The sequence below is a fragment of the Coffea arabica genome, chromosome 7e (assembly GCF_036785885.1).
Source record: "Coffea arabica cultivar ET-39 chromosome 7e, Coffea Arabica ET-39 HiFi, whole genome shotgun sequence".
Classification (NCBI taxonomy): domain Eukaryota; kingdom Viridiplantae; phylum Streptophyta; class Magnoliopsida; order Gentianales; family Rubiaceae; genus Coffea; species Coffea arabica.
The window spans coordinates 2,940,925-2,962,682 of NC_092323.1; the positions used below are offsets into that span (position 1 = coordinate 2,940,925).

Here is a 21,758-nt window from a genome sequence, read left to right on the forward strand (position 1 = left end):
CTAAGTGATATTTTTAAGGTGCTAGGGGCGCTAAGTGACATTAAGAGGAAACCCCAGGAAGGTTTCTGATATTATCCGGAAATATTTACTATACCATTAGGACCCTGTCCCCACCCGAGTTAACCCGTCTGAGTAACTGAGTCCCGTCTGAGTGCCCTGTTCCGTTCCTATTTGAAACTCTTAACACGTTTCTTTCAGCCTTCACTGTTCAGGGCCCACAAGTCTGCTACATGTAGTCCTTCCTGTCCTCCTCCTCCTCCCTTCCTTTTTTTTTTTTTTTTTTCTCTACCCTTCTTCTCAATCGGCAACTCACAGTCCGACGCAGCAAGAATATACCCGTTAGTGTCTGCACGCTTGACAGGCTCACTCTCTCCCTCATCTCCTATGTTCCTCCATATCTCAACTCCATTCAATTTAATTCTTTTCCATCTTAGAAAAAAGCTTAAAAAAATAAAAAAGTGGACGGAGCCAGAGCCAAAGCCCCTTCGGTTCTTTTACAAACTGATGAAACAAACAGCCGCACTCCCACCTTGAATATTCTACATTTGCAGCGAGCTGGACAAACACAAAAACATATTATATAGTAGAACGGAGCCAAAGCCTCCCCGGTTACTGAGCAAACAATTACACCAAAACGCCCCCACAGCAGTCACATCCTCGTCAAACAATATTTGCTCGCATTTTTTTTCTTTGTTATCTATACATGGTTGGGCCTACTTCTTGTGATCAATAGAAGATTTTCTGACTCAATGGTGGAGGGATTCTTTTGATTTAGTTGTTTCCAACTCAACCTTATGTCTCACTACTCTTGTCAATAACATTCATGTAGAACAGTGCACGCACCCGGTATTTTTATTCTCTTCTGCTAGATATTCTAGAGCACAGATTCTCACCAACTTTGTTTCTTTGAGTACTTGTTTGACATTTTGGTGTTTCTTGTTTGTTACTCAGATGCCCTCATTGTCGACGTTTTCAGCTTTCTTGTGAAGGAAGGCCCCGTTTCTCCTCTAATAGTTGGATTTCTTCAAGCCCTCTGGTGCTTGCCCATTTGGGTTATCTCCGCTTCTTTCTCAAATTTTGATGGAACGAATGGGTTTTTGCTGATTCTGAAATGGCTTTGATGGATGTTGAAACTCGTACAAATCCCATTAAGGTGAGAGTCTTGCATTGAGCTTCTGTAGAGTCCCATGTTCAAAGATAGAATGCTTTTATACCGATAATCACGCTAGTGTTCAATTGTTGTTGCAGAAGGAGTCATGGCGGGCAGTGTTGACTTTGGCTTATCAGAGTTTAGGTGTAGTATATGGCGATTTAAGCACTTCGCCTTTGTACGTGTACAAGAGCACTTTTGCAGAGGACATTCATCATTCAGAAACTAACGAGGAGATCTATGGGGTGTTATCTTTCATATTCTGGACTTTGACTCTTATTCCACTGCTTAAGTACGTCTTTATAGTCCTTCGAGCGGATGATAACGGTGAAGGAGGGACCTTTGCTCTGTATTCTCTGCTCTGCCGCCACGCCCGGGTGAGCACCTTGCCAAATGGCCAGGTTGCTGATGAGGAGTTATATGAGTATAAAAAAGACGAGATCGTGTCTGCTGATAAGGGTTTCGGATTGAGATTGAGATCAACATTAGAGAAACACAAATTTTTGCAGAGGATATTGCTTGTCTTGGCCCTGATTGGGACTTGTATGGTCATTGGGGATGGAGTGCTGACACCGGCGATTTCAGGTTCTGGCGAGAAAGTTCTTTGTTTCTTTTTATACTGTTTAAAATTTGTGAATTGGAAAAAGTCACCAATAAGTTGGTTTGGTTCTTTTTTGCAGTCTTTTCTGCAGTTTCTGGTCTGGAGCTTTCCATGGCAAAGCCGCATCACCAATGTGAGTCCCTTGTTCTATGCTCGACAAAGATATGCGTGCTTAATTTGGCTGGGCTACTGCGAATATTATGCATGAGTATCTCATTACATTGACCACTTTACAAATTAAGTTGGAAATTATGCATAAAGAAAACTTGTTAGGGACACCGACTTGAGAAACTAGAAGTGTGTGATGCATAGAATTCAGATCGGAAATTGGTCGGTTAGAATATAAGCCTCACATTCGAGCACGGAGCCGAAGGGCGGCATATTCCTGTGACATCAACTGCCACTGGCAATACTTGGGCCGGCGGTCTCTAGCTATTGTTTATTAAGCCGGTTAGACTAATTCATTTGTCATATTTGATTTTGTGTGATGCTATAAATAATAAGGGACTGTCAATGGACCCAAAGAAAATGATATTTCAATTAATTATCAATTGCTAGGACTTCCTTTGAAATCTTGTAGAATTCTGTAGGCGTGTCGCGTGTGGCATGTGGATAAAGACAAGGTAACCATTGCAAATAGACAACCTTTATTGTGGGCCCCGTTAAATATAACTAGGACAAAGTTTCTCTGCTTGAATTAAAGTCATCTCAAACCAGCTCCCCCACCATCAAGCCTTTTAAGTCATCTCAAATTTTGCTTCTCCCTAATTGTTACAAGTGTGGCTTTTCAAATTCAGGCGATTGTGGTTCGATAGTGGTTCAGTCTCTATCAGTCCCTTCATAGGTTCAGTTGGATCTCCCTTAGAATATGAGTAGATGTAAAATAGACAAATATCGAGTGTCGAAAAAAAAAATTAAAGTCATATCAACATCAAATCAAATCAATATCAAATGAATTATAAAAGTTAGGTCTCCAACTTTACATTGAGGTGGTAGGCCATTTTGGATTGTCCTATCTAAAAAGTGACCATGCAACTTGAGACATCGATTAAGTTCTTTCTAGACAATCTCGTGGGCGCACTTTGTAACTCTTGAGAGTACGTAAACACAATCTCTCTCACAAATGGGAATTAAATTGGAATGAACTACTGTATAATAAATAGACCTACTGTATGGTATTGCTTGGCTGACAGAATAACAAGACCAACAATGAAGCTTGAAGTATGAACAAGGCCCACCATATTGAGTCGAGATGTTGAGCTCAATTTTCCAAGGATTAGTTGATTGCAGGATGTTCGCCATGTTGAGAAATGAGAAACTTACTGAATGTCAAATATCATCCTAAATCAAAGACTAGATTGAAGTTATTGTGGCACTACTTGATTAGAAGTGGAATGCCTTACAATCAATAAATCTTTATTTGCTGCTGAGAAGAATTATTGGAGATTGCACACCTAATCTCTTGATAATTCAGGCTTCTATATGTGAAATTCTTTTTCGCTTTTGAAGGTTTTTTTTTTTGCCTTTTTTTTGGGGGGGAAGGGGGGGGGGGGTTGGTTGTTGGTCAGTTTGCAGGATTACGTGCGGTGGTCATCTTTTAATTCCATCATTACTGGTGTTGAGAATTTGGCGTAAAAATTGAAGTTGCTTTTATTAGGTGCAAATATATTTCAACCATGGATTTTTTGTGGTTTCTCTAATATACCTGTTTTTATATATTTTCTGTAGTTAAAATAAGTGGAACCCCCCATTATTTCCCCCATCACGGATTTGTTAGTGTCATTTGTCTTTCCTTATTCTGGCGTGATGCTGTTAAGGGATGTTTATTGGCACTTCTTGTCTCATTGTCCTTGTGTAATGCTCTGCAGTGAAATTTGATAGTACTGGAAGCACTTCTAGCTGAAGTCTTGTTACAGCTTGTACATTTTACAGCGTGACATTGCATCTCCAATTATACTCCAGCTAATCATAAGTTAGTTTTAATTACTCTGCCAGTTTAGGAGTATTTGTGATATGTTGTCCCGCTTCTTTCTTGTTGCACCTAGCTGTTTGGTCCGCAGAGGATGGTCAGCCTATAGCTTCATATCTGGCAGATCTTTGAAAAGACGCCCTCATCTCTGTATGCATTTCTAAGCTGCTAAACTGGTTTTACTTTCTCGCCATGCCTGTGCACATTTAAAACTTAATGAGTTAGGCAGGATCACCTGATTTTTTCTTTCACTTCTTTAGCACGATTCTTCTATTCGAACCATTCTGGTGATGTAGCTCTGTGGTTCGATCTGCAGATGTAGAAGTTCCAGTTGCTTGCGTCATATTGCTGATTTTATTTTATCTCCAACATTATGGTACCCACCGGATAGGATTCCTCTTTGCTCCAATCGTAATCACATGGCTTTTCTGCATCAGTGCCATTGGCCTGTACAATATTTTTCACTGGAATCCTCATGTTTATCGAGCAGTCTCTCCTTATTACATGTACAAATTCTTGAAGAAGACCCGAAAAGGAGGTTGGATGTCCTTGGGTGGGATTTTGCTATGCATGACAGGTAAATGTCTGGAGAAAGTGGCGTTTCCGGTGTTTCATGCTTGTGATCTACTCTTATTTTTGTACGTGCGTCTACATCTTTCAGGTTCAGAGGCCATGTATGCTGATCTTGGGCACTTCTCTCAGCTGTCTATAAAGGTAAAATATAGAATTTCCCATTGTTATATTGTGTTCTAGAGTTTTCTAGTCTAAGTATACAAAAGAAAAGCATAATTTTGGCATGTGATCATCTAGATTGTAAAGTTAGATCATGTATGATATCTCATTCGGCCTGAGCCACATTGAACTTGTCACGCAGTTCTTATAATCCTAATTAGTCCTTGTAAAGTATGTGAGGCGGTGGGTTTGCAGTTTAATAATCTTCATATGTAACCAATTATTTCTTATCACATACACAGAGGTTCATAGAATCTTCACATTAATAATTTAAAACTGCTGATTGTGGGTATCTAGCGAAAATGATTGGGGGTTGTTGGTAACCAATTTATTCTGGAAAAGAAAATGTAGAAGTTATTTAAGAGAAAAATGTTGAACTGGATTGACGATTGCATTTTTTTTTTTTATGTCTTAGCAAAAAGTTTATTGCTGCTAGATGGCAAATGAATATTATGTCTAAACACATGTAGCTTGTCAACCTGGCCAAACTTCTTTGCAAGTAATTTCTGTGACTCATTTGGCTTTTCGCTGCAGATAGCTTTCACCTGTGTGGTGTACCCTGCCCTGATCCTTGCATATATGGGACAAGCTGCGTATCTTTCTAAGCATCACTTGATTGAAAGTGATTATCGCATTGGATTCTATGTATCAGTACCTGGTGTGAACTCATCTTCATTTTCTTCATCTGTTTGGAAGGAAATTTTCCAATGACATGGATGGCTCCGGTCTTTTAGCCTTAACATATATTGTTTTTTTTTCCAGAAAAGATAAGATTGCCAGTTCTTGTTATTGCAATTCTAGCTGCTGTAGTTGGAAGCCAGGCCGTCATTACCGGAACCTTTTCTATCATCAAACAATGCTCTGCTTTGGGTTGCTTTCCAAGGGTCAAAATAATACATACATCATCTGAAGTACATGGGCAGATTTACATTCCAGAGATCAACTGGACTTTGATGTTGCTATGCTTGGCTGTTACTGTTGGTTTTAGAGACACAAAACACATAAGCAATGCATCAGGTAATAACCAAGCTGAATTTTCATGCCTGGCTCTGCATAACATGCTTTGGTTACAAGGATTCTTTTTGGTGCATCTTGTCAAATCTACCTAGTGCACAAGTATGTAAAAGACGGACAAGGCATTTGAACTCTGCTGCTTTACACGTTATAGAATCAGAATGTTGGTGCTATAGTTCATTTTAGATGTACATGGAGCGTAGTCAATAGCTTTATTATAGATCAAAATGTGGTTCTATGCAAATTTCTTCTTCTGAATTTGGCGCTCTAGCTCATATTGTTGTCTTTGCAGGTCTGGCAGTCATTACTGTAATGCTGGTGACAACCTGCCTAATGTCTCTCGTTATAGTCCTATGCTGGCGCAGAAGCGGCTTTCTAGCTATTTGTTTTATATTCTTCTTTGGTTCCATCGAAGCGCTCTACTTCTCAGCTTCTCTTATCAAATTCCTCGACGGGGCTTGGGTCCCAATTGCTCTGTCATTCATCTTCCTAATGATCATGTACATATGGAACTATGGCACGCGGAAGAAATACGAGTTTGATGTCCAGAACAAAGTATCAATTCAATGGCTCCTCGGTTTAGGTGACAACCTCGGAATTGCGCGTGTGCGGGGCATTGGTCTGATACATACGGAGCTTGTATCCGGAGTTCCTTCCATTTTCTCTCATTTCGTCACTAATCTCCCAGCTTTTCACCAGGTGGTCATCTTCCTTTGCATAAAATCTGTGCCAGTGCCGCATGTAAGGCCCGAAGAGAGGTTTCTGGTGGGAAGAGTTGGACCAAAAGGATACCGACTCTACCGATGCATAGCTCGGTATGGTTATCGCGATGTTCACATGGATGATGTTGAGTTTGAGAAGGATCTTGCGTGCAGCATAGCTGAATTTATTCGGTCAGAAGGGCTCGAAAACAATAATGTAAAAATAGAAGATGATTTTGAGGATGACGAGAGGATGACAGTTATCGGGACTACATCGACTCACACGAATGGTATAAAATTATGGGAAAGTAACGGAGGAGACTCATCTGATGATACCATGGCCAGCGTTGCAGGGTCGAGGGAGATCATCAGCTCACCCAGGGTTCCGAACAAGAAAGTAAGGTTTCTGGTGCCCAAGAACCCGGGAATGGATACGAGTGCAGTGGTGGAGCTGCAAGAACTGATGGAAGCCAGGGAGGCAGGGCTGGCATTTATACTAGGTCACTGTTATGTGAGGGCAAAGAGCGGTTCGAGTTTTATGAAGAGGGTCGCCATAGATGTGGGCTATGATTTCTTGAGGAGGAACTCTCGGGGACCATCCTATGCATTGAGTTTTCCTCGCGCATCGACTTTGGAGGTTGCGATGGTTTACCATGTATGAATGCTATAGCCTATATAGCTAGCAAAGCATATGGTGATGTCTCCTCCGTTCTGTTCCTTGTTTGAAATTTTTTTGCAGTAAATGACGGTAGTACTAGGAACAGAACACCATATATATATATATTAATACTTCTTCTGTCTGACGGCCAGATCAACAACATGCAAAAAAAAAAAAAAAAAAAGAATTAAGCAAAGAACGGGATGGGCATGGTGGGACTTGTTTTCAATAACTTGTGGATGGTGGTGATGAAAATGATTCCGTCCCAGTAGTTGAAGGCATGTGGAGATCTTTTCATCAGAAAAGAAAACAGGAAACCAACGTATCATTTTATTATTCGTATATCAAAACGCAAAGCCACGAGTTTCCTTTCCTTTTTCTATTAATTATTAATTAATTTTATTACCTCTCTCCATCGGATGGACGACAGTAGTTCCCTCTGCACAGGACACAACACCAGATTCCTTACTTTCCTATCCGGATCGAATCTCGGAATCCCAGATTACCCCTAGGAATAGTAATAATAATGACTACTACTACTACTGCTACTAATGAGAAAGTAATGAGAAGGAGATGGCTAAATCCAGAGAGAGAGTAGTATTCACTGACCAAAGATCAGCGCAACAAATGGCTTTGAAGAAAAATATGCATTTAAGGCAGAAACAGAGCGCCATGCTTCCTTTCTCTTTCCTGTTTTACTTGCTTCTTTACTCAACCGAGACTGACCCCTCCCTCCCTCCCTCCCTCAGCATTTTCTACTGCTTTATGCAGCATATTACCTTGTTACCTTGAAGTAAGCTCCCTTCTGTCTTACACTTCTACTGCTTATCACTACCACCCAGAGTACTATTAAACCTTCCAATATCCATCTTTTGTTTTCTTGTCTCTTTTAATTCTCCATTCCTCTCTCTCTCTCTCGCACTAGTCTCACTCGCTAGTTGCTCTCCGTTTCTGACTTTCCGCTGAAAAAATTTCTGCTTCTTATTACAATGTAATAAAAAAGGGTGTGCAGTATATGCTACATTCTGTCCTCTCGGTGGGCTTTGTTTCTTTGTGTTTCCCTCTTAGGGAAATGCAGAACTTTTAAACCTTTATTATTCCAACAAGTTTTTGTTTTTTGCTCGTGTGTTGAAGTCAAGAACCATGGCAAAATTTTGGATCATTTTATTCCTTGTTCTCGTGTTTCTAATCTCCGGATGCACGTCGGCTGCGGCCACCCCTGCTGCAAGTGAGTGCATGCATATGTATATGCACGTATAGTCTGTATTTGCCGTCATGTTTTTATGGTGAATGAACTGTTTATGTGTCTCAAAATTGAATCTTGTTAATGTGTTTGTACAGAAATTGTTGGTGGGGTTGTTACAAATGTTGCTTCTACACTGTTCAAGTGGTTGTGGTCGCTCAAATCAACTTCCAAAACAGGTTAAAATTCTCTTCTTTGGCCTTTTCTCTTGCAAATATATTCCTGTTTCTTGATAATGCTGGGGTAATGTGATTGATGGGGTATGGTTTGTCTGCAGCAATTTCAAGCCGTTCCATGATGAAATTTGAGAGTGGCTATACTATTGAGACTGTGTTTGATGGAAGCAAGCTTGGAATCGAACCTTATTCGGTGGAGGTGTCCCCATCTGGGGAGGTGTTGCTTTTGGATTCTGAGAACAGCAACATTTACAAGATCTCAACACCATTGTCCCGGTGTAAGTTATTACCGGCCATCTCAACAGATGAATTAGTGTTACGCTGTGCATAAAGCGCGAACCGCAATTTCCAACTTCTCAGCTCTAAACATTTGTTAATTTTGGTTTTCTAGCAATGAGTTGGGTCCTAAAGTTTTATCAAACTTTTGGGTCCTAAGGTTTTTCTCTTTTGAGTTCTCTCGAATCCAACATTCGTGATGGAGCTTTGTTTACATGAAGACTCGAACTTCTTCGTTTGCACTAAATGTTTCCCCCTGGCCCTGAGAGTTTATAACTGATTCTGACTCATACTATAGCGGATTTGTTAGCTTTGCCTCCCTTCTCAGACCGAATCCTCATCTAGTAACCAGCAAACTTGTCAACTTTACTCTTTTCGTGAGACTCATTCCTATCCTTTATCCTTCCGCACTTCTTGAGATAGGCAAAGGAATTAAAATTAAAGAGACCTCGGTCCCTCTGTATCCACCAAACTACCAACCCCTTCCCTTCAAAACCAAAAAGAAAAAGAAGCAAGGATTCAAACGAGAAGGAACTTTGCATTTTCTGAAGAGAGGGGGGGGGGGGGGTTGGTAATAAAATTCTTTGCAGAATGCTCAATGCAAAAGGCAAATAAGAAATTCCAGTTGAATCCAGTATGGTACCTGCTAATAATCGTCCTTGCCTACCAATCATTTTTATTTGTAGGTTGAAACATTAGTGTTTACCGTGATTCACGAAATTATGCGGTGGCTACTTGAGTTTTCAATCTTTGCTGGACCTAGGCTGTAAGAGGTGTTAGCTTGTTAATTTGAGATCTGCCTTCTGCTCTTTTCTCTGGTAAATCACAGTTTAGTGCTATGATTTTTGGAGAAGTAAATTGATGAGCTTTTGTCTTTATTTATTTAGTTTGGGCAGAATAATATCTTTTTGAAAGTAGACACAATGTCCTGGAAGCTGCTTTGGAATCAAATTTTTTTTCTTTTGGAGTTTTATCACAGATTCACTTGTCTTCCTTGACCAGTATTTTCAGAAGTCCTGGATGCTTCGTATCTTGCCTTTCTTTTTCCTTTCACCGTTGCCTTGCGACGGGTTCATGGCAGTTAATATTTGTTTAGCCTCTCTGTATAAGATTCTTCACACAGATTTAAGAGGCTAAAGCTTCAAGCTTCGTCACTGCTAAAAGACATTTCAGTATCTCTTGCAACCTTTCACAAATACCTATTTTTTTTTCTTCATTATTTTAACATGTGAGATTCTGTTTTGAGATTTTGACTTCACTGAAATTCGTACTTGTTGAACTGAATGGTTGAGCCACAGATAGTCGACCCAAGCTGGTAGCTGGATCCCCTGAAGGATATTCAGGGCACATTGATGGGAAGCCAAGAGACGCAAGGATGAACCACCCAAAAGGGCTTGCAATGGATGACAGGGGAAATGTGTATGTTGCAGATACCATGAATATGGCTATACGGAAAATAAGTGACAGCGGTAATTTGCAAGTGCTCATGTCAGCATTATCCTATTTTGCGATGGATTTTTTCTGAGGCTTCAATTTATCTAATTCCACCTCGTCCATTTTTCCTACTCCCTCCTCCACAAAGAAAGTTGAAATGAAATGACTGCTGCATCATCAAGCAAAGCTCATTTAGTTCCTCATGGCATTCCTTTAGATTCAATGAACGTGAAACAAAGTGCTGAAGACCTCAACCATTTTCTGTTCATGCAGGGGTGGTGACGATTGCAGGGGGGAAATGGAGCCGTGGAGGAGGCCATGTTGATGGCCCGTGTGAGGATGCAAAGTTTTCAGATGATTTTGATGTGGTGTATGTTGGAAGCAGCTGCTCACTTCTGGTAGTGGATCGAGGAAACCAGGCAATTCGAGAGATCCAATTGCACGATGATGATTGTTCTTACCATTATGATGACAATACACACTTGGGTAAAACTTAATTTCATAGCCATTTTCTCAAATCCATCAAAATGGATATTAGTCAGCTGCCTATTACATTATTTGCAGGTATTGCAGTGCTTGTTGCTGCTGGTTTCTTTGGGTATATGTTGGCCTTGTTACAACGTAGAATCGCAGCTATCCTTTGCTCCAATGATGTAAGTAACTAAGGCCTTAAAAAACACTTTAATTTCCCATTTCAAGAGCAGATTTTTTGGACATTTGAGTATTGAAAGCAGGTACTTGTTCTGTAAATATACTTTTACATTATAATATGTTTAGTAATTTAAACACCACACCCGGCCGTGGTACTTGGACAAATTTCTGTGAATACTTCAATGGTGTAATACCTTTTCTCATCTTACAATATCAAAGTTTGTTTTGTTATCTTTAGGATCCAAGAATTCATGCCAAGAGTATGCCACCAGCCCCATATCAGAGGCCTCATAAATCGATCAGACCTCCCTTGATTCCCACAGAAGGCAATTATGAGAAGCCAGAAGAAGGCTTATTTAGTTCATTGGGAAGACTTTTTGTCAACACTGGATCATCTGTAATTGAAATTTTTGGAGGCTTGTTCTCAGGTTTTAGGAAAAAGCCATTCCACCATGTTGTTCAGCAGCATTACAATCACCCATCCCAACATCCTAATTCTTGGCCCATGCAAGATAGCTTTATCATTCCAGATGAAGATGAGCCTCCCTCAGAAGAATCTAGAGACCCTACACCAAGAAAAGCTTACCCTTTTATGACCGGAGACTTGGAGAAGAAGCAAAGCCGGTCTTATTACAATGGTGGATGGAATGCTGATCTCCATCCGCAACAACAGCACCAATTTCAGCAGCAGCTACAGAAACATCATCAGCATCATCAGAAGCACCAGTCATCCAGAGCTCAGACTTGTTATGAGCAAAACTGCGAAACAAATGAGATCGTCTTTGGGGCGGTTCAGGAGCAAGCTGGACGGCGTGAAGCAATGGTGATAAAGGCTGTTGATTATGGAGATCCTGTCCATAACAGTCACAATATCCGATCAAGATATAACTACATGGGGTACTCTTATGGATATTGATCACTTGTTCCCTGACATGATACAGAGAAAAATGTCTCAGGTGAGAGAATGAGACTGTGAGAAAGATGAGATGATTTTAAGAGAAAGATGCGCTGTTTTTCTGGAAGCAGGATAAAGGGTTTCTCAGAAATTTAGGAACCGTTATATATCGAGTTGCTGTATTGTCTTTCTAGTTCTAGATCCTGAATTGGAATGTACAGCTAAGAATTGGACGCAGACAACAAATTTACCGTAGAACAAAAGAGATGGGATAGTCTGTACAAGTTTACACGATGGTAATAAAAATCATGCTTTCCTGCTATCGCTGTCCAAGTTAAGGGGAAGTAACACAAATGTGCAGGGCAGCTTCAAAAATTTATTGATAGGGGTGTCTTAAAGAACCTTTTGCTGTTCCATTCAAGCCTAAATCTGGGGGCAATTCAAACGAGTGGAAAGAATTTCTTCAAAAGCTGAAAGATTAAGAAACCAATTACTAGTACATATTCTTTACTTGGCCCCTTGCTGGGGATGCTAGATCTTTTTTCAGGTTTGGTTATTTGATTTTGTTGGAGGAAAACTAATGCATGTGCCGTAAAGAAGTATGAAGCTCTAGTAGATTTTAACTTGTGAAGTGTGCCTCTGCAGCATATATTAATTCGAATCCTATCTTTGGAGGAGGAAGGAGGAGAGGGGGGGGGGGGGTGGTGGGGTGAGCAGCCTCCTGTGACAAATGATGACATCCCATGAAATTGATATTTGCATTATCTATTGGGATAATTGCAGAAACCTCCCCTGAGATATCTGACATTTGCACTGACCTCCCCTCTAGGTTTAGAAATTGCATTCACCTCCCCTGAACAGTAACAATTGGTTGCAGAGACCTCCTTGACAGCTTTTGTAGAAGTGAGATAAGAATTTTCTTCCAATTTTGCCCTTACTTGCTTGACAATTATTATTTGCTTGACAATTGCTTAACTAATTATCTAATTAGTTAATAGTTAAACTAATTAACTATTAACTAATTATCTAATTAATTAATTAACTAACTAACTACTCCCTCCCTTTTTTTATAACTGACGTTTAAGGTTTTACACACTAATTAAGAAAAGTTTTTCAATGCTTAAATCTGTACACTATTTTCCTTTTGTACCCTCATTAATTGTCCAATTCATCCATGTTTTCTCTCACTATAGTACTAAATGGTGCTATTTTACTAGGCCAAAAGCAATGCATGGGAGTGTATTAATACCAGAGAGATAAAAGGGTAAAATTGTGAAAAAGTAATTAATGCTGTATGGGGATAATAAAATGACTGATAAAAGTACACTAGAGCAAATTTCTTAAACGTCAGTTATAAAAAAAGGGAGAGAGTAATTATCTAATTAACTAATTAATTAAAGTTGTTGTCTGTCCGAAACTAACAAACTATTTGCATGTTAAACTAATTAACTGCTTAACTAATTAACTAACTAACTAATTAACAAACTATTTGCATGTTAAACTATATGTAGTACGCATTACCTATTTAAAGTATCGGCTCTTTAAGGGTATTTTACTTTCAAACATTTAATTTATGATAAAAACATCAATGTTTGTAAATAAAATTCAAAAAGTGTTACAGTAATATCAATATTCTTACAAACATTTAATATTCTTATAAAAAGGGAGGGGCATAGGGCCATAAGTCATAGCCACCGCCCCATGCAAAAAGTATTAGATGTATTACATGCACTTGAATATACAGAGCATACAAGAAATAAATATAGCACATGAATGTATTACACCCAGTCCAAAGGTCCACTTGTAGGACAGGTAGTATATTCTCCAGACAAGCAGATGTACTACACCCACATGTATGCATTCTCCAACGGCTCACTTGAAGGTCAAGTGGTATGGTCAAGGGTCACACATGACTATGACTCTTGAACATATCTATGATCTTCATTAATTTTATTTTATTTTTCTATTTTGAGAGCAAAAGAAATAAATATTCTCGTTAGAATTTAAATCATAAATTAATAAATAATATTTGTACTTAGTTCTGACAAAAATGGCTTACAATGAATTCTTGTATTTAAGAATTGCAAAAACTTTAAATTCTTCATTCATAAGTTCTTCATCTACAGAAGAGCATACAAGAAATAAACTAATATAATCTTTTGCTAAGAAATCTCCTAATAAATTGCAACTAAAGATACTTCTAATTCAAAATACTTGAAAATATCAAAAAACACCAATTGTTGAACTACTCTAACAATTAACTAATAACTTAATTTATTAACCAAATAGACCTATTCTAATATTAAAAAGTTGCATTGTTTCAATGGTTTTCCTAGTTTTTTTTTTTAGTCAAATGGCAACATCTACTCTACTCCTACTCATATTCTAGTCTATACTAGGGTGAGGGAAGACCCAACTGGATCAATTGAGAAACGATGAGCTTTGAATCACCATCGGATCCGACGGGTGCACTACACACCCATATGAATTTTGGAGAAGCCACATATAGTGGCACAACAATGATGCGAGGAAAATTTTGAATTCTTGACCTCATATCCCACCAAAACTTAAAATCTTTTATGGGAGACAAAAAGTTTCAATGGTCTTTCTAGTTACTTTGCTGCTTTTGTTGCAAATTTAGAATTGTCTTTTAAAAATCTTCAAACACAAGACTTTTATAGAATATTTGTAAATTGATGATTAGCCTGGCGATGAACCACCTGTTTTGGCTTTGTAGGCCAGATTCTAAAATAAACGGTGACATCTTTGACGTATCCAAATAACCTCTTTAAAGGTCCAAAATGGAACATCTTTCTGTAACATTTGAACATGAACAGAAAACTTGCAAGATGCAAAATATTTGCCAAAATATATTTGCTTACATCATCATTACAATTTCCAACACACCTTTTTATCTTCCCAATTACCTTTTTATCTCACATACATCACATCACAAAAAGTGCTACAGTAAAAATATCTCTAATAATTCACAATCCAAACAAACCCTAAGGGTATTCGACACCTTCCACTTACCAAAAAAATAAAAAGTTGATTAAAAACAACTTAACTTATTAACCAAATTGGCCTATTTTAAAGTTAGAAAGTTGCAGAAGAATTTGCATTATTCTAACAATAATGTTTGTCATATTTCCTGTACGGAAGCTGGATTATTCTAACAATGTTTGTCATCTTTCCTTTTTCCTTGCTAATGGCCACGCATTGAACTCGTGGGTGGATCACTAAATATGGTGCAACAATACTTGGCAAAATGACATTTTGAAAAATTAAAATTTGAAACTTAAGTGGGCAAAGCAAGGGACTAGAAAATGATGGGAAATGACCGCGCATCCTTAGTTGATATCCACAAATTTTCACTACCTTAGGTTGGCTAAAAATGCATTAAACATTATTAACGTGACGAGGAACATGGATATCACGGCGCTTAAAGCTTAAGGACTTCTTCAATGGTAAATCATTTATCCGGACCAAGAAAATCCCTTCCCATCCAAGAAATAAAGAAAAGGAAAATGGACACAAATTAAAGGACGGTGACATGATATATACTCCCTCCGTCCCACTTTGATAGTCCTGTATTCCTTTTTCATCTGTCCAAAATTGTAGTCCACTTTCCAATTGAAGAATGTAGTTGTATTTTAATTTTCTTAAAATACCCTTATTCAATGTAAGTAGTTGTTACTATAAACCTACCCCATTTAATGAGAGTTGATTCTTTTTTACCATCAATTCAAGTTCTCATAAAGTTGTACCATATTTAATGTGAGGGTATTTTAGGAAAATAGCAATCTAAATTTACTTTTCCAACAAAGTTAACTACTTTTTCTTAAATTGTGTGAAAAAAAATAGGACTATCAAAGTGGGACGGAGGGAGTAAGTAGGTCAAGCAACGTGCTGGCGAAATAAGATACAAGCGTCATAATCATAACCTGCTCGGTGTTTGAAATATGGCGGGCCAGAAAAAAGGACCAGTTTTTCTTCTTCTTCTTTTTCTTTTTAAATTTTTTTTATTAAAGGTTGCCGCATTTTGAATCCTTGGAGTTCATATACTTCTCTAGACGAACGTTTCATTCCTTGCAAGCATAATCCATTGCCCGCCAAGCAATTGAAATCCAATGCGTACCTCTATAAGCCAAATTATTAATTCACGACTCAAAAAAAGAAAAAGAAGAGAAAAAGGAGGCTAGAAAAATGTTCTAAACAGTCCTCAACATTACAGCGAAGTTGTATTAAACTAAATGAAATACATTGGAGAAAACAATAAAAGAATGATCATATTTTACTTCCGGTGATCCTTAATTTACCGAAAAAGGGCAAAAAAAAAACGGAAGTCGATATAGACGTACAAAAACAAAATCATCATCTAGGTGATTAGAGTAGTATACTTATGATTGCACCGTGCATCCCTGGAACGGCAGCTAGCGCAGACATGTTGTTGTCCCAAATCCCAAGTCAATTATGCGTACCAGTAGTGAAGGAATGTCCTTGGCCGGGACTTGGGCCAGAACTCTTGACAGCTTGAAAAATAAGAAGAATGTCGTGGAGGCGATTCCTATAAGCTCCTTGAGCGTGATATGATGTTGTTTGAGCATGATACGGATGATGGTACCGATGGTTTGGGAGATTAAGACGGCGAGCTTCGATCGAGGTGACTTGAAGCGAGCTGAAGCACAAGCATAAGGCGATAGCAACTACTATTAGGAGATTGTTTTGCTGTCTGGTGCCCATGATCGATACTCAAATTAAATCAGTGAGAAGCTGTTCTTTTTGCTGCAAGAGAGCAGCAAATTAGATGTGTATGATGTATGAAGCACTAACTCCCCAGTTGCTAATTCGTTTTGATGTATTTATACCGAGGCAAAGATTGTGGCTAAGATCGTTTGACCATATGAGAGATTGGAACGGAGCGGTGGCAAAAGTGGGCGGTTCAAACACGCTTGGGATGCTACGGCTGTATTAAGGAAGCATGGGTGGAAAAAATGCACATACGAGAGACGGAGTCAGGAAGAGGGTTTGAATTCTAAGGATGGAAATTTTCTCGGTGAACGAGGCCGAACTGCGAGTGTTTGAAAAAAAAAAAATGAGACGCAAGTTCACATGAGAGAGAGCGTGAGCTTTTACTTTCAAGTCCAGTCTAAAGTACGTGGTTGACCGATTAATGTTACTACCGCTGTTATTATGTGGTAATGAAATTTTGAGAGAGGACTTTTTTTTTTTTTATCTAAAGCTGAGAAACTCAGACTTTTTGAATTAATAAACCTAATCCCCGAACAACCTTTAAAAGGACTTTTTGAGAGAGGACTTGATGAGATTGAGTTTGGTATGATTCGGTCCAATCGTTGTATTTTTTAATATTATTTAATGTATAATTACGTTACATTATTATATTCAAAAGTAAAAGTGATGTAATAGAATAAAATATTTAACATATATTTAGTACAGCATTATCATGTATTTTTATACCAAAACTTTAAACATGTACAATGATTGGACGAATCTGCACAAAATACAGGTCTGTTTGTCTAAAACTTTACTGTAACTTACTGTAGAAATTTTTTTAAAAAAATTTTGAAGTGTGTACATTTTTAAATATTTTGTAGTGTATAGTTTACAATTTTTGAAAATTTTTTTGAAATTATTATAATTAAAATTTTTAAAAAACTTGTAACAGATAAACTTGACAAAAGACTTGCCTGCCAAACAAGATCGCAGTTTCACGGAGTCTTTGTCGGAAAATTCAATGGGGAGCTTCTTGCCTTGCGGCTACATTAGCATTTATTTTGACTATTAACCACTCCATTGAATTGAATACTTATTAGACTCTCTTTCGTTTGGCCTACATTTGACTATTTGTTTGATCAAGTCACCCAATTCAAGTTGAAATGTAGTACAAGCTCACCAACCAGGAGACTTGCCAATCCAAGAGAAATGGTAAGAATGGGAAGGAAGAAAAGTTGTCATTTCCTAACAAGAAAAGAAAAGAAAAAAAAAAGGCCGAAACATCGCAATGAACTTACCACATTCGATTTGTACTTTTTTCTAGTCGAATACTGGTCAAAGGTACTTGGGAATTTCCTCAAATTAATCAATTAATTCCCAGAGTTTAAATTTTGTTCTTCCCCATCCCCGCCAGTCCTTTCTGGGCAGGTTATATTTCTATACTGAAAATCGAAATATGTTTATTTATATATAGCCCCAAGAAAAAAGGGAAATAATTCCTAGTTAGCCATACGAATCACAAGAGACCCTATAGACAATTGTAGGATCTGTCCGAAGTTACGCTGAATATCAGATCCGATGGTGTTGAAACCAAAAAAATTGTCCTAAAGACAAATTGTTCAAAAGTGTAAGGTGGTACAAATAAGTTTTTCTCGTTCAGCAGAAAATTCAAGCTGGGCATTCTTTTCCAATTTTTTCTCAGAATAACGCAGGCTAAATATTTTGATGTTTTGGGATCATGTAAGAAGGCCATCCCTATGAATTGGATTCATCCACAAATGGGTAAAAACTACTAAACCCATGAATTGAATCACATGATTCAGCCCACGGAAGGATGGCGAACTACTGGCCCAACGGGTGTCAGACCTAATAGTCTGACACCGGAACCAAACTTGCTGGAAGAACATGACAAATGAAGAAATAATTGGTTGTTAATGCTCTTTACACAACTTTCTTTAGATTTTTTTTTTTTACACACTCTTTAAATGTTTTGCAGGCCATACGTAAACACGTAGAGTAACTGAACTGCTATAAAAAAAAAAGTGTATTACGAAGTCTTTTGGAACGTATAAAATATCACTCGCCTTTGTAAAATATGCAACTGGCTCAGATGACACTACTATTAATTTAAGTCACGGTTTGTCTAACGGGTGTTTTATGGATACTGAGGCGTTGAGTTTTTAGAAATATATAATTAATTAAAAATATATATATAAATATAAGAAAATTAATTTTAAAAAAATATATAAATATAAGAAAAAATAGTACTTGTTACTGTATGTGTACAAGGGATGAGTTAAATGGAACGTAGCTGTGTTAATTAGTGCCTTGAGCAAAGTAAGCAGTAATTTAGTGAAAACACACGTAGACAATTACGAATGAATGCCGCCCAATCTGACGCCTACATCTGCTGAGTGACTCTGGGCATCCAAAGCGTTAGGTGGGAGGAGGGTCAGCCCTGCTTTCTGACTTTTTTGAGCACCGCCCATCTTCTTCTCCCGGAGTTGAAGAATTCTATAGTGAATCTTCAGACACCAATCATTTCGCTCGAGCAGGACACAAACCAACAATCATTGTATAAAATTACAGTCATTTGAGTTCAATAAATTAAAAAAAAAAAAATTCTTAATGGGGTGTGTACATATATATATATATAATTATTATTTTTCTTACATTTGTATTCTTTCTTTAATTATAATTGTTACATTTCTTTATATTTATATAATTTTTAAATTATTTTATTTTTTTAAATTTAACACTTAAAATATATATTAACGGTGCCAAATGCGAGAGTAATACATGACAAACACGCACCTACCTAGTGAACTAGTAATAATAACACTTGCAAGAAAAAAATAAAAGAGAAACATAGGTTGGCGACCGTTGTCAGACGAGGATTGAGGCCCCCTAGCACCATAAGCAATATATACTAATATATATAGTTCGGTGTATATATATACTCCCTCCCTTTTTTTATAACTGACGTTTAAGGTTTTGCACACCAATTAAGAAAAGTTTTTCATTGTTTAAATCTATACACTACTTTCCTTTTGTACCCTTATTAATTGTCCAATTCACCCATGTTTTCTCTCACTAGAGTATTAAATGGTGCTGTTTTACTAGGCCAAAAGCAATGCAAACTAACTCCCACCAATTATGAAAAGAGAGATAAAAGGGTAAAATTGTGAAAAAATAATTAATGCTGCATGGGGATAATAAAACGACAGATAAAAGTACTTAAGAGCAAATTTCTTAAACGTCAGTTATAAAAAAAGAGAGGGAGTATATAGTTGGAGATTTCCCTTTTTTAATTTTTGTCTTTTTTTGTCGATTAGTACTCAAGTGTTCAATAACAAGAATCAGTGACAGTTGAGCACCAACTAATACACCCACCTTAATTGCGGTACCTACTCATTAATCATCTCCCCAGTGCCCCCGCAATCATAAAACCCTCTCGCCATGTCACAATTTTGAGAAACAATCCCAATCCATGATGGATATTTTACTCCCTTCCAAATATTTTACGTAGAAAATCATGGAAATAAAAATAAACTTTTTCTGTGTGCAACAAATTGCATTTTCATAGTGTACCTATTTGTTTTTGTTTTTTTATTTAAAAAGAAAAAAGAAGACAAAGTGAAAATGACATGTTAATGATAAGAATCCAAATGTCGTCGAAATTTAAAAGCAAAAAAAAAAAACACACTTTTAATTATCGTTGTATCTATTCCCCATTAGCCCCTTTTTAAAATTTTCATTTTTTTTATTTGGGAAATGAGTGTTTTTAGTAGTTTTTCATACTAGGAAAATGTTGTTGCACTTATTTTTTTTTTTGTTATTTGTATTACTATCATTTGTCTTATCCTATAATCTAATAAATAAAAATTATATGATTACAATAATAATAATGAAAGTGTGATTAATAAAAATGGGAGTAGAAATAACAATTCCCTTCCAACTAATATCCACCTGCCTTTATGAAAAGTTTTGGGCTGGCCCCAGTCACTGGCTCCAGCTGTGACCTCCTTAGTTATTAACGGATATACTCCACTAATCAGCAGGCCCGCTCCCAAAGAGAGTTCCACCTCATTCACAGACACGGCGGGTAACCTTTTCCCAACGGTATTTTCGTTACGCTGAGTAGCCCCAAGGCTGCAGGCAGCCTACTATAGCTCACCCCTTCCCCTCTCTCCACCGTTCTGAGACTTATATAAGCCATTGAAGCTCTCAGGGCAAGGGAGCCGGGGGAGGGAAGATACATGGATAGATAGAGAGAGAGAGAGTGTGTGTGTGTGTGTGTTAGGGTTAGGGTTTCTCGAGAGTACGAGGGAAAAGCCCATTTCTCTCTCTATCTCTTCTTACTTTTGTGTGTTGATGGCCGCACACAACAACAACATTCCGGAGTTTTCGTCAACGGAGACAGACTCCGATGAGGAAATGCAGGAAGAGTTGGCATTCGCCAACCGGAGGGGCTGCTGTTTCTGGCTCCCGTGTTTCGGCTCCGGCCAGTCCGACACGGTCTGGGAGAGGATATCTGCGACGCCAGAAAAAGAGGAGACATCCAGGTGGAGATGGGATTGGTGGGACAAAAGCTTGAACGCTTTAAAGAAAATCAGAGAATGGTCGGAACTGGTGGCTGGCCCAAAATGGAAAACGTTCATCCGCCGGTTTAACAAGACCCGCGGGCTCAAGGGCGGAGGGAAATTCCAATATGATCCTGTTAGTTACGCTTTGAATTTCGACGAGGGACCGGGGCCAAATGGCCCTTTGTTTGGGGATGATGATCGTTTTTTCCGTGATTTCTCGTCTAGGTTTGCTTTAACTCCCGGGAGGGTAACGGCCAAGTCGCTCGTGGCGGAGGCGGGGAAGGATGGAAACAGCGTTCACGTGAGTTACACGTGATGAATGAAGTTGTTTAGACGGATGGGGCCGCTTGCTACGCTGCGCTGAGGGATGGGCTGCAAGTGCGGCGCACAATTTGCCAACTTAAGGAGCCTGGAGCCCACTTAACGGGCTCTGACCCGTGTTGTCAAGCGGATTAGTTGGGATTTCCTTTTTCTTTTTTCATTTTCTATTACACAAAATTATGCATCTCCCAAATACTTCTCTATTTCTTGATTACATTCAATCTTTTTTGTACTCTCCTAGCACAGTGTTAAACTGTTTTCTTTTGTATTTATATTTTTGGCTGTGTAGGAGCAAAAAATAAAGGGGTTGTGGTTTTATAGGTTGGGATTAAATTATACTTGTAGAAAACAGCGGAAAAGATTTTGTTTTTGTTCCTGTCTCTGGTTTACCGTATATGATTTTGTTTTTACAGAAAATTAAGAGATACAGCATATAAATCAGTGAGAGACATATCCTTATCGAGCTCTGCTTGGTTACTGTCAATGACAAAAGGTAACAAACAAGGCTAACGAACGAACCTCTCAAGTATTGCCAACTGAACAGGCTGTGTCGTTCTTTATGTGTTTCAACTTTATTTCTCTGCTTGTCTTCCCTTCCCTGGGCCAAAATTCAAGCG

At 38.2% G+C, this 21,758-nt stretch overlaps 3 protein-coding genes across 4 annotated transcripts; all 3 read left to right on the top strand.

Moving 5' to 3' along the window:
• The first annotated feature begins 207 nt into the window (after positions 1-207).
• Positions 208-6,970, top strand: LOC113723031 (potassium transporter 8-like). 2 transcript variants are annotated; one of them, XM_072059931.1, is made up of 9 exons: positions 208-338; positions 952-1,153; positions 1,249-1,735; positions 1,831-1,884; positions 4,037-4,297; positions 4,382-4,434; positions 4,987-5,110; positions 5,215-5,469; positions 5,759-6,970. In XM_072059931.1, the coding sequence occupies exons 2-9, from the start codon at positions 1,112-1,114 to the stop codon at positions 6,826-6,828; spliced, it is 2,346 nt and encodes a 781-aa protein (XP_071916032.1). In that variant the 5' UTR covers positions 208-338; positions 952-1,111; the 3' UTR covers positions 6,829-6,970. The 2 variants fall into 2 exon arrangements, with proteins under 2 accessions (XP_071916032.1, XP_071916031.1); XM_072059930.1 differs by having other exon boundaries at positions 234-846.
• Positions 6,971-7,122: 152 nt separating this feature from the next.
• Positions 7,123-11,822, top strand: LOC113723061 (uncharacterized). The gene is made up of 7 exons (XM_027246323.2): positions 7,123-8,053; positions 8,167-8,247; positions 8,346-8,522; positions 9,819-9,989; positions 10,228-10,440; positions 10,519-10,607; positions 10,844-11,822. Exons 1-7 carry the CDS (start codon positions 7,969-7,971, stop codon positions 11,519-11,521), a joined length of 1,494 nt encoding a protein of 497 aa, XP_027102124.2. The 5' UTR covers positions 7,123-7,968; the 3' UTR covers positions 11,522-11,822.
• Positions 11,823-20,608: 8,786 nt separating this feature from the next.
• LOC113723062 (uncharacterized) lies at positions 20,609-21,136 on the top strand. The gene has a single exon (XM_027246324.2). It carries the CDS (start codon positions 20,609-20,611, stop codon positions 21,134-21,136), a length of 528 nt encoding a protein of 175 aa, XP_027102125.1.
• The last annotated feature ends 622 nt before the right edge of the window (positions 21,137-21,758 follow it).